We start from the raw sequence: 12,859 nt of genomic DNA, 5'->3' as shown, positions 1-12,859 counted from the left end.
CCACCCCACCCCCACCACCACCCCAAATAAAAATTATTTTTAAAAAATATTTTCAATTTCATTAATTATTTTCTACTCTAGTAAAAATAAAAGATGTCTCTCAAAAACATTTTTTCATTCATAAATCAAATACTAAAAATTATTTCCGAAAAATATTTTCTACTCACCAATCAAACATGAGAAAATAAGTCTAAAATCTACTTATTTTTCAGAAAAACATTTTCAAGGAAAACATTTTCCTTCGTACCAAACACACCCTAAGTCATACTGATATTTTGCTAATTGTATTACTACTCGGTAACTGTTTTAGTTTGCTTATTAAAGTTACTATTTGGTTAGAGTGCTATCATATAAAAAATAATTCAATTTTTCAAGAACTTTTACATGGAGTAATTAACAAGATCATTTTCTTGTATGATTTTACCTAAAATATTTACATAAAATGAAAATAATTTTAAATTAAAGTGATTTAATCAAATTACTTAAAGTTAAACTTAATAAATATTACAACTTAGATAATTTTATTTGTAAATAGTAATACCTTATAAATATTTTTGTTAGCATTTTAAAATTAAAATCATGCTTTAAAAGAATTAGATCAATCCATTTGATTTAACAAATCTAAAATTTATGTGAATCAATTAAAATAAGCTAAATCAAGTTCATATTGACTGCTTCATTAAATCTATATGACTAATTTTAGTTTTATTCGATTCGTATTGATAATTACATTGAATTTATATTAGCTAATTTCTATTTTATTTCGATATATATTGATAACTATTAAATCTATGTTTCAATTTTGTTCTGACTCATATTGATAATTCTGTTAGATCTGTATAGCTAATTTTAATTTCATTTTGACCTATATATATTGACGATTTCATTAAATCTATATAATTAATTTCAGTGTTATCTCAATTCATATTAACATCTTTTTAAATCTATATAACCAATTTCAATTTAATTCCGATCTATATTGACAGCTCCATTAAATCTATATAGCTAATTTCAGTTTTGTTTCAATCCATATTGACAGCTCCATTATATCTATATAGCTAATTTCAGTTTTATTTCAATTCATATTAACAACTTCATTAAATTTATATAGCTAATTTCAGTTTTATTTCAATTCATAATAATAACTTCATTAAATCTATATAACTAATTTCAATTTTATTCCATTCCATATCGACACATCTATTAAATCAATACTATTTATTTTGAAATCTCGTCCCTCTTAATGCCATACCTCGGAATTTCGGTTCTATTTGAATTCATAATAATAACTTCATTAAATTTATATAACTAATTTCAATTTTCTTCCATTTCATATCGACACCTTTATTAAATTAATATAGCTAATTTTAATCTCGTCCCTTTCGATGCCATACCTCGAAACTTACCTTTTTCAGAAAGATGGAAAAAAAAGAAGAAAAAGAGCCCATAATGTTTCTCTATTTTTATCCCCACTTTTGGTCCAAAAATTTCATACACAAGATATTGCTATATTGGCTTGGTGAGATTTCCACGTGATATACTTGGCTAGTTAATAAGTGCATAGAGGTGAAACATCGATATTATAATATCGATCTTAATTATAAAAAAAGCAAATAGTAAATTATTCTGGACCCTACACATATATTATATCATTAGTGTGTATAATATAGAGTCCAGAGTTAAAAGGATCAAAAAAATTATTAAAAAATTTAAATCGGCATATGAATTTTTTTTTAACCAGAAGGGTAAAATTGCTCTCAACGGAGCGATTTTGTTTTGACAAAATTGATACGATGATTATAGTTTTTAATATCGTTGCGCGTGCAATGTTTTTTTTAAAAAAAGTTAAATTGAAATCGTTGCTACAACAACAATTTCCTTTTCCTCAAAAAAAATTGATCTTCTTAAAGAAAAAAATTGATGAAATCGTTGCCATAGCAGTGATTTTAAGGAAAAAAAATTTTCTTTGACGAAATTGCTGACATAACAATGATTTTTGTATTTTTTAAAAAATTATTGACACGTCAATTTGATTGAGCGATTTTATCCTTTTGATTAAAAAAATATTGATGTACCCTTTTGAAATTTTTAACAATTTTCCTTTACTTTTTTAGCTTCAGACTCGTATAATATATGTATAATCAATACATAATCTATATATATATTATTTAAATAAAGTAAATAATGAATCTAATCGCTTTGTATAAAAGTTCCATAAATAATATATTTGATTTAAATTTGTAAGTCGCTAAGGAAGTTAGAGTTGATATAGGTTTTATTTTATTTTTACCATCAAATTGGTAAAATGATACTTACAAATAAATCTTCTTAAAATATGATATTTATAATATCAATAATATAAAATAAATTATCTGGAAAACTATATATAATGACAAATTAATAAATCAAATTAAATGCTATCAACAAATTTTGATTTAATTGTGTCATGTAGCAAATTGTTTGTCAGTCACCTTTCTCTCTCAAAATCTCGTTTGCCACTCTTTATCTCTAGATCGCTCCCTCTCACGTTTATACAAACACAAGTGTATAAAATGCGTTTCTATTTATATAAAGCGAGAAAAAAAATTATATATATATACATATATTTTCGTTCCCCTCTCTCCCCTTCCAGATCTGGCTCACCACCCTCGACTCTATCTCTTATACAAACGGAAACGAAATGTTAAATTGTATTTCTGTTTGTATATAGCGAGAGAAAATTGTACATAAACATGCATATACATATATTTTTGTTCTATACACTTATAATTATACAATACAAATATTTTTCTGCCCAATTTTCTGTTGTCTTTCTCTCTTTCTTATTTTATATATACACAAATTGATTTGTATATAACTGTTTTCTTTTGTATATGTGTAGCGAATTATACAATTGGTTTCTTTGTATATGTATAACAAATTATACATATTTATATTTGATATGAAACGCAATTATATAAATTTTGTGTTTACTGTATCTGAAAATTGCTCAATAATATATTATAGTGACCTGATGACTTGAGATTTTCTTATACCGATTATAGTTATATCTTATTTGGTCGAGTTTGTAAAATTTATTTACTTCTAAAGATACTTTTGATAAAAAGTGTGTCAAAAAAACAATAATTTTGAATAGTTTATATTTAACTAAGTACTTTTCTTAATATTAAAGCATTATATTGTGTTCGATCAAAATTTCAAAAGTAATTTTAAAAATGTACTACTTTTTTCTTTCCCTAAAGATAACTTAAGATAAATCTTAACAAAAATACCTCAATTTTCTAAAACAATCATTTCTGATTCCTAGAAACTCATTTTAAAAATACTCTCTTTTTCTCATTTTAATTTGACCTTTATATTAAAATATATTTTTTATTTTAATTGTCCATTTAAATAACTTTTTTCTATGCTATCCTAACTAATTAAAATAAAAATAATCAAAATTAATATTTTAAAATATCTTAATAAAATTATCTAACAAATATATCTCTAGTTAAAAAATTTTATTTAAAAAGTATGTTATATATCATTATGAGTTGTGTTATAGTGATAGAACTGCTTCATCTTTAATTAGAGATTTTAAATTTGAGTTATGAATATGAAAAAAAATCTCATTGAAAAGTAAATGATACTTCTGATTAAGTTATATAGTGCATTCTTTAAATTTAATCAAAGCTTCAATTGAACGCGAAACACCAAAAAGGAAGGATGGTCAAAAAATTTAATCAGAGTTTCAATGTGAAGGTGAAAACCGAAGGGGGAGGGTGGTCAAAATAAGTGTATATAGTATTGACAACTCTGCAAGAGAGGTAAACAATTTGCATGCAGAGTGCAAAGGAAACAAGACAAGTGTAAGCCTAAAGCTCCTTGGTTTCATCAACAACAGCAAAGGAAAAGCTAAAACTAAACTCCCAAAAAAAAAAACTCTCAATTCTTGTTGTGAAAGTGAAACTAAAATTAGAGTTGTTTTTCACCTTCCTTTGTTCTTTCTATGAATTTTGTTTTTGCTTTTGCTTTTGCTCTGTGTACCCACAGAACACAACTCTTCTTCATCACCATTCACCACGTGTTGTAGAGCCACACCTTCTGTAACGCCTATTTCTAAAACAACAACAACAAGAAGCTAGCTAGCCATGATCAACACTTTCTTGTACTCTTCTTTCTTATATCTTTTTCCTTTCTTTAACTTTTTTTGTCTTGAGTTCATGTTCTATTCTAAGTTTTCCTTTGATGGGTTGTTCCCATTTCTTGAAAAAATCTAATCTTTATGTTGATTTGAGTTAATTTTGTTTGTTTTGAGACATATCAAATCAAAATTTTGAGTTTTCCTTTGATGGGTTGTTGCCATTTCTTGAAAAAAATCTCATCTTTATGTTGATTTGAGTAAGTTTTGTTGTTTTTGATACATGACATCAAAATCTTGAGTTTTCCTTTGATGGGGTTGTTCCCATTTCTTGAAAAATCTCATCTTTATGTTAATTTGAGGTACTTTTGTTGTTTTTGAGACATAAAACATCAAAAATCTTGAGTTTTTCTTTGATGGGTTGTTTCCCATTTCTTGAAAATCTCATCTTAGCATGTTAATTTGAGTTGATTCTTGTTGTTTCTGAGATATAGCAACACCAAAGTCTTGATTTTTCCGATGGCTGCAATTCTGAGGTTTCGTAAGTTGTGCTTTCTTGAACCAGTGAAGTGTTCTACTGTCAGTGTTCAGTCATTTGAGAAACCAAAAAATGATGAAAAACAATCTTTTGAACAACCCCAAAAACCAGAAAGTCTTGTTTCTGCTATTGATAGAGTTTTAGAGAAACCAAAATCCAAGAAAATAAAGAAGCAGCCTAAGGAATGGAGGTGTGTAGATAGCTGTTGTTGGCTAATTGGCTACTTGTGCACTAGTTGGTGGCTTCTTCTGTTTTTGTGCAATTTTTTGCCTGCAAATTTGCCTGGACTTAGAGTCCCTGAAGCTCCTGGAGTTAGACTCAAACGTGATGGATTAACAGCTCTTCATCCTGTTGTTTTAGTCCCCGGCATTGTCACAGGTGGCCTTGAGCTTTGGGAAGGAAGGCCTTGTTCTGAAGGATTATTTCGAAAGAGGCTATGGGGTGGTAGTTTTACTGAAATATTCAAAAGGTATTGTGCTTTAGATGAAGGCATAATTGGTAATAAAGTAGTTGTCATGTGATCAGGAGGTCATAAGTTCGACCTGTGGAAACAGTCTCTTGCAGCAATGCAAGGTAAGACTGCGTAGAATAGACCCTTGTGGTACGGCCCTCCACCTTCCTGTGCATAGCGGGAGCTTAGTGCACCTGACTGCTTTTTTACTGTGCTTTAGAGACATATGTTGCTTGGACTCCGCAAAAATATCACTGCGGGTGCGTGTTGGATCCTCCTAAATTAGTGTGTTTTTGGATAATCCAACACAGGTGTATCTGCATTTTTGGAGAGTCCGAACAAAAATAGTTTTGTTCTCTTTCAATCAGAAAGACTAGATTTTGTTGATGCATTTTGACATGAAATTGATGAATTGTCCTGCATTTTTTAGGCCTTTATGTTGGTTGGAGCACCTATCGTTGGATAATGAGACGGGGCTCGATCCACCGGGGATTCGAGTCCGAGCAGTTCCGGGACTTGTAGCAGCTGATTATTTTGCTCCAGGTTACTTTGTTTGGGCTGTTCTTATTGAGAATTTGGCAAAAATTGGCTATGAACAGAAGAACATGTACATGGCTGCTTATGACTGGAGACTATCCTTTCAAAATACAGAGGTACATTGTATGATCCAACTTACTAAATTTTCCTCACATTAGATAGCACTAATCCGTTACATTTAAGTATTCCATTTTATTTATATATATGAACAAATGCCAATCTTATCATCATTAACTAAGTTCGTCTTTTCCCTTTAGCGGTGAACTATGTAATGGAAGAAAAATAAACTTAATGATGATAAGATTGGCAACTGTAAAGTTATCCTGTGTGACCTCTGAGCAGTATAATTAGTCACCCTTGGTTGCGTAAGGGATGTTTGCCTATATTACACCCCATCGGGTGTGGCCTTTCCCTAAAACCTGCATGAACACGTGGACGCTTTGTGCACGGGGCTGCCCAACGCCCGTGGTGAAGTGTTTGATGTCATTTCATTTCATTGTGTTTAGTAGCATTGTCATATCGGATTGGTTTATGCCATTATGTCAATTCTCGATTGCCAAGCGTGTGAATATTCTTAAAATTTCACACTATGTGGGATCACTAAATAATTTACCCTGCATTAGCATATGTTAATGTATCAGCAATGCGTCTGTATCAATTGGAAGTTAAACGGATTCCTTCTTTCTAGTCGTTAGAAGAACTCTAGTGTCACTGGCATTGACTGTTTAGATTAGATATGTCCTGAATTAGATTTTTGTTATTCTAATGCATTTGTAATTGGGAACTAGCAGATTAGAGACCAATCGTTGAGTAGGCTGAAGAGCAAAATCGAGCTTATGTACGTAACAAATGGTTACAAGAAAGTGGTAGTAGTGCCTCATTCAATGGGAGTTATCTATTTCCTTCACTTCCTTAAATGGGTTGAAGCGCCTCCTCCGGTTGGAGGTGGTGGCGGACAGGGTTGGTGCGCCAAACACATCAAAGCTATCATGAATATCGGTCCAGCATTTCTTGGTGTTCCGAAGGCTGTTGCTAATATATTGTCTGCTGAGGGAAGAGATGTTGCCTTTATCAGGTCAGTGTTTTAATTCATCCATCAGTATCCCTTCTTATATGCACTTCATTTTAATCCTCTTCAGTAGCATTCGATATAACAGTTTTTGGTTTGATCGAAAATCTAATTTATAGGAAAAAACTGTTGCTTGGACTCTCCAAATATGTCATTACGTGTATGTCGGATACTTTAAAAGTAGTACATTTTTTTTGAGGATCCGACACGAGTACGCCAACATTTTTTTGGAGAGTCTTGGACAACATAACAGAAAAGTCATTCTATACATTTTGCACTGTAAATGCAGGATATTTAGATGACTTCAGTTCTAGAGGATCTATCTCGAAAACTTTCTATTTTCTTCCTTTGTTTTTGGCGGATTTGTGGAATTAAAATTAAAGATGCTATAAAAGTGAATGAAGTGCACTTTATGGATGAGGAAGTGTACTCTTCTATTTTTTATTTTGCAGATCCATGGCTCCTGGTTTGCTGGATTCCGAGACCTTTGGTTTTCAAACACTTCAACACATTATGCGGGTTTCTCGAACATGGGACTCCGTCATTTCTTTGGTACCGAGAGGAGGAGAGACCATATGGGGTGACTTGAATAGGTCTCCAGAAGTAGAAAATATATGTTATACATCAAAGGCACGATACTTGCAATCCTCTTCGAAGGAATACAATGGCAATGACACGGATGCTAAGAGGAGTTTCCACGTGAAGGAGCTGCCGAGATATGGTAGAATAATCTCATTTGGCAAGGAAAAATTAGAATTACCTTCTTCACAGCTCTCAATAATTGATTCAAAGGTAAATATGACTCTCTATTCCACCCCTCTTTTTCAGATATTTGCATTACGGCAATCGATGTGTTGTTAACTAGGCTTGGACAACCGACTGTCGGAACCGACTAGAATGGTCAGTTGGAGAGTATGTACTCTTAATGGATGTAAATTTACATCTACTCCCTTTAGAAGAAAGAAAAAAGGCAGCTCAGTGCACTAAGCTCCTACTATGCACGGGGTCCAAGAGTTAGGTCCGGACCACATTTGGTCTTCATACTCCCGTGCTAATTGTGTTGATCTTAATGCATAGAAATGATTATTTTCTTTTGACCGGCTGTTCTCATTTGTTTTAAAATCAACAGGAACTCATGCGTGGAAGTGCATCCAGAAATTCCAACACGTCATGTGGAGAAGTATCGTCAGAGTATGACGAAATGAGTCGCAACAACATCAAGAAAGTTGCTGAAAGTGATGCATACACAGCAAGTACTCTGTTAGATCTTCTTCGGTTTGTGGCACCGAAAATGATGAAGCGCGCTGAGGCACACTTCTCTCATGGAATAGCTGAAGACCTTGACGATCCGAAGTACACTCATTACAAGTACTGGTCAAATCCACTTGAAACCAAGTAAGCATAAGCCATAGTCCTCGTAACTAACTACGATCTTCCACCCGTACTTTCTTTATTTGAACATTTATCGTCAGTTGATCTACTTGTCATTGTCTGTTAAGTTAAATTTTATAAGATTAATCATATGCGTTGTGCCTTTAAAGCTATTCAGTAGTTGTATAATGAACTCGGCCATAGCCAATGATCCTATTTGTTGGTAGCAATGGCGGAGCCACCTTATGCCACACCCTTCGCCAATTTAGCTAGGTCAAAATTTTAGTTTACTATATGTTGACTCCCCTTAGTAAAAATTTTGGCTCCTCCGCTGAGTTAGTTAATAATCGGCATCTCTTTTCAGGTTGCCGGATGCTCCGGATATGGAGATATTCTGTTCATATGGAGTGGGAATTCCTACCGAGAGATCATACGTCTACAAGCTGTCATCTTCCGATAGATGCAAGAGCATTCCTCTTCAAATCGACAGCTCCGCGTATGGAAGTGACAACGGGTGCTTGAAGGGTGGTGTACACTTTGTTGATGGCGACGAGAGTGTACCCGTCGTGAGCGCCGGCTTCATGTGCGCGAAAGGTTGGCGAGGCAAAACGCGTTTCAACCCCTCGGGCATCTCAACATACATAAGGGAACACCAGCACAAGGCTCCGTCGAGTCTGCTAGAAGGGAGAGGCACGGAGAGTGGTGCTCATGTTGACATCATGGGAAATGTCGCCTTCATCGAGGATGTCCTTCGACTCGCTGGTGGTGCCACCGGTGCAGAGTTGGGTGGCGATAGAATCTACTCGGATATTATGAAAATGTCAGAGAGGATAAATATTCGTCTTTAACGTGCGATAATACGCGCGATTTTGACTGAGGGATGAAGGACAGACTCAGAGAAGTAAAGAGCACAATAATAGGATAGTGATAATGAGAGTAGAACAGTGAAAACAACTACAAGAAAAAGACTTAAAGAGGACAATCAATTGATGCAAGTAAAGTGATTGCATTGAATGTAAGTTTCTAATTGAGAAAGAGGGGTGGACTCAAAGAGTGTAGCATTTTGTCACTTTTGTAATCTACTGAATAAATGATCACCTTAGGTAATCAGGTTCAATAAATTCTGGCTATTCTACTAAAAATATTATTTAGCACATGATAGAGTCTGAATTTTTACGGGAAAAGAGTCACGTAAAATACTTTAATTTTAATTTTGATCGAAATTGAAGTTGTTACAATAATCAGATTTTAAAAAGGATCTTTTATCTCTGTACTATTTAATAGTGTGTTTTAAATATATATGTGAATATGATAAATATTGTATCATTCTAAATAGTAATGCGTTAATGTGGATACATATATGTCTTTAAAATATCATATCATATATTACTAAAAGCGTGAACAGAAAAGTTAAAAGTTAGAATTACAGTTTTATCCCTTTTATAAATTAAATTGTTTTAAAATATTTAAATATTTGATTGTATAAATTTAATTAAATGTTAATGACTTTTTAAATTTTCTAAGATTAATTTCTAATTAAATATCTAATTTATTAATATTTATCATCTATAATCTATATGCATATAATAGTTATAATTTTAAAAAGAAAAAAAGTCTTTACCTAAATTTCTTTAATTTTCCTATTCTTATAATTTTTTCCTTAACCCCTCTCATGAATAGTAGAAATGATGTGGATAAAGTATTATTCTTTATGATAAATAACGAAATTTAATTATTTAAAGGGTGCAAATCTACAAATGGAGACACATATTGATAATGTCCTCTTGATTATTATTAAAGAATGACTCTAGCTTCACAAATTTAAAATCATTGATGCTTAATTACATGATAAGAACTTTAGTTGTTTTTTCTACATGGTTTGCTAACCTTTTTTTTTTTCTTCATATTCTTCATTTATTTATTATTATTTTCTAATTACGTATTCAACTTTTATACTCTTAATATTTAACTCTCATCCTTTCATATTCACAACCTCCAAATATTTAAACTAAAACTTTAAGATATCTTTTGATATTCCTTTTGTTCTATTTATATAAATTCAACTTCTTTATCTCATGAAACCCCTATCAAGATTATTAGACTATTATGAAAGAGTTGGTTTTGGTTCTTGTGGAATCAAACTAAATGGAAGATGAATTAATATGAATATTTGGTAGGAAGATAATTAGTAGGAAATACAAGTCAAAGATTGTATCTTGGTAGGTGAAAGTTAGGCAAACCATAAAATGGTTTGCTATCTTAACCTTGACAATTTTGACACATAGCGATGTCATGGATGACATCAATAGGATGAATTTATTCCTATAAATAGGTAGCTCTTAATTCATTTTCAAATCATCCTTTCACTTGCCTTCTCATCTTCTAAGGCATTGTGTTCTCTCTCTTGTAGTATTTCACTTATATTCTTTGTATAGTGAAATAAATATTGGTGCAGTTGTTCTTTGGTGGACGTAGGATCATTTTGATCCGAACCACGTTAAATATTGTTGTTCTTCCTTGTTCTTTAGTTTCACGTTTTCGCTAACAATTAGTATCAGAGCAAGGTTCTGTCTGAGTATGCTCTGTGGTTGCAGCACAGTCTGAACTTCCACATCAGAAAAGGATTACTTTGGTTTTCTGTAGTTCCAAATACATTGTAGTAGAAAAGGAAGAACAAGTAAAAAAAAAATGAGTTCCATGAAGTTTGAAATTGATAGATTTAGTGGGCGCAACAACTTCAATATCTGGAAAATCCAGATGATAGCGTTACTGCGGAGGGAAGGTTCAATCCATGCTATTGACGGAAAGTACCCCGATAAGATATCGGATTCCGACAAAGAAAAGATTGAAGGAGATGCATTGAGTGCAATCCAACTGTCCCTTGCACCTAACGTACTTTGTGAAGTGAGTACAAGTACCGAAGAGACGGCCAAAGAGTTATGGGAAAAGCTGGAAGGGCTTTACCAGGACCAGTCAGTGACAACAAGGATGTTGTTACAACGGCGTCTTCATACATTTAAGATGGATTCAGGTACTTTGTTGCAAGACCATCTAGATGCGTTCAATAAACTTGTGATGGACTTACAAACTGCTGGAATTAAAAAGGACGAGGAGACACTTGCATGTTCTTTACTATTTTCATTGACTTCAAAATATCGTGATATTGAGAATTCAATGATGTATAGCAAACAACCTATTAAACTTGAGCAAGTGCGGCAAGCACTAAACTCTTGTGATGTGCGGATGCATTTTGAAGGAGACAAAAGTGACGAAGCTAGTGGACTCTTTGTAAGAGGTCGTACTAGCCAAAAGGGAAGGAGCAAATCGAAGTACAGATCAAAGTCTCGTGTGAACAAAAAGAATGCGGAGTGTTGGGGCTGTCACAAGAAGGGGCACTTTGAACGAGATTGCCCTATGTCGAAGTCCAAAGAAAAGGCGAGTGCATCCATTGTTGAGAAAGTACATGATAATGATGATGATTATGTACTAACAACATCATGCAATAATGGAGTCTATGACAACAAATGGATCTTAGACTCTGGTTGTACTCTGCATATGACATTCCGAAAAGATTGGTTCAGCAGCTATGAAACAAGCAGAGGAACTGTATTAATGGGCAATAATGCAACTTGTAAAATAGTTGGCATTGGTTTAGTTCATGTTCGCTGCCATGATGGAATCATGAGGACTATTACAGAAGTCCGTCATGTTCCTGATCTAAAGAAGAATTTGATCTCCCTGGGTACTTTAGATAAACAAGGCTATAAGTACATGAGTGAAGGAGGAACTATGAAAGTGACTAAAGGGTCTTTAGTCATGTTGAAGGCCAAGCTGGAGGATGGCCTCTACACACTTGCGGGAAGCACCATTATTGGCTCTGTAAATGCATCTACAGTGCAGTTATCTAATGATGACAAGGCAAAATTATGGCACATGAGACTAGGCCATATGAGCGCACGAGGATTGGAGATGTTGAGCAACCGCAACCTTTTGAATGGTGAGAAGATCAGCACACTTGAATTTTGTGAGCACTGCGTCTTAGGGAAGCAGAAAAAGGTCAGCTTCAGCACTGGCAAGCACAAGACGGGAGGGGTGCTAGACTACATCCATTCAGATTTATGGGGTCCCTCTAAGCTTCCATCAAAGGGAGGAAAGAGGTATCTTCTCACATTCATTGATGATTTTTCACGAAAGGTTTGGGTGCGTTTCCTGAAGACAAAAGGTGATGCTTTTGAAGCATTTAAAGAGTGGAAGATTTTGGTTGAAAATCAAATTGAGAGGAAAATCAAGTATCTTCGCACGGACAATGGCTTGGAGTTTTGCAGTGAAGAGTTCAATGATTTCTGCAAGGTTCATGGGATCGCAAGGCATAAGACGGTCAGGCACACACCACAGCAGAATGGAGTTGCCGAGAGAATGAACAGAACTCTTCTTGAGAAGGCTCGTTGTATGCTCTTACAAGCTAAGATGTCCAAAGTATTTTGGGCTGAAGCAGTTCATACTGCTTCTCATATTGTCAATCGGTCTCCAGCATCAGCGATTGACTTTAAGACTCCGAATGAGGTCTGGTCAGGTGAACCCTCTAACTATTCATACTTGCGAATATTTGGGTGTCCAACTTATTATCATGTTAATGAAGGTAAGCTTGAACCAAGGGCTAAAAAGGCCATATTCGTAGGGTATGTTGATGGAGTAAAAGGGTACAAACTATGGTGTTTGTCTTTACTCAAATTTGTAGTTAGTAGAGATGTTACCTTTGATGAATCCTCT

General features: G+C 33.6%; 1 protein-coding gene across 1 annotated transcript; it reads left to right on the top strand.

Moving 5' to 3' along the window:
• Nucleotides 1-3,837: 3,837 nt before the first annotated feature.
• On the top strand, nt 3,838-9,210 carry LOC107004164 (putative phospholipid:diacylglycerol acyltransferase 2). The gene is made up of 6 exons (XM_015202402.2): nt 3,838-5,130; nt 5,543-5,765; nt 6,441-6,724; nt 7,171-7,510; nt 7,848-8,113; nt 8,454-9,210. Exons 1-6 carry the CDS (start codon nt 4,643-4,645, stop codon nt 8,935-8,937), a joined length of 2,085 nt encoding a protein of 694 aa, XP_015057888.1. The 5' UTR covers nt 3,838-4,642; the 3' UTR covers nt 8,938-9,210.
• Nucleotides 9,211-12,859: the final 3,649 nt, after the last annotated feature.

Source organism: Solanum pennellii, chromosome 11 (assembly GCF_001406875.1).
Source record: "Solanum pennellii chromosome 11, SPENNV200".
NCBI lineage: Eukaryota > Viridiplantae > Streptophyta > Magnoliopsida > Solanales > Solanaceae > Solanum > Solanum pennellii.
The sequence above is the reverse complement of the archived record's forward strand: the minus strand, read 5'-3'. Positions and strand labels throughout refer to the sequence as shown.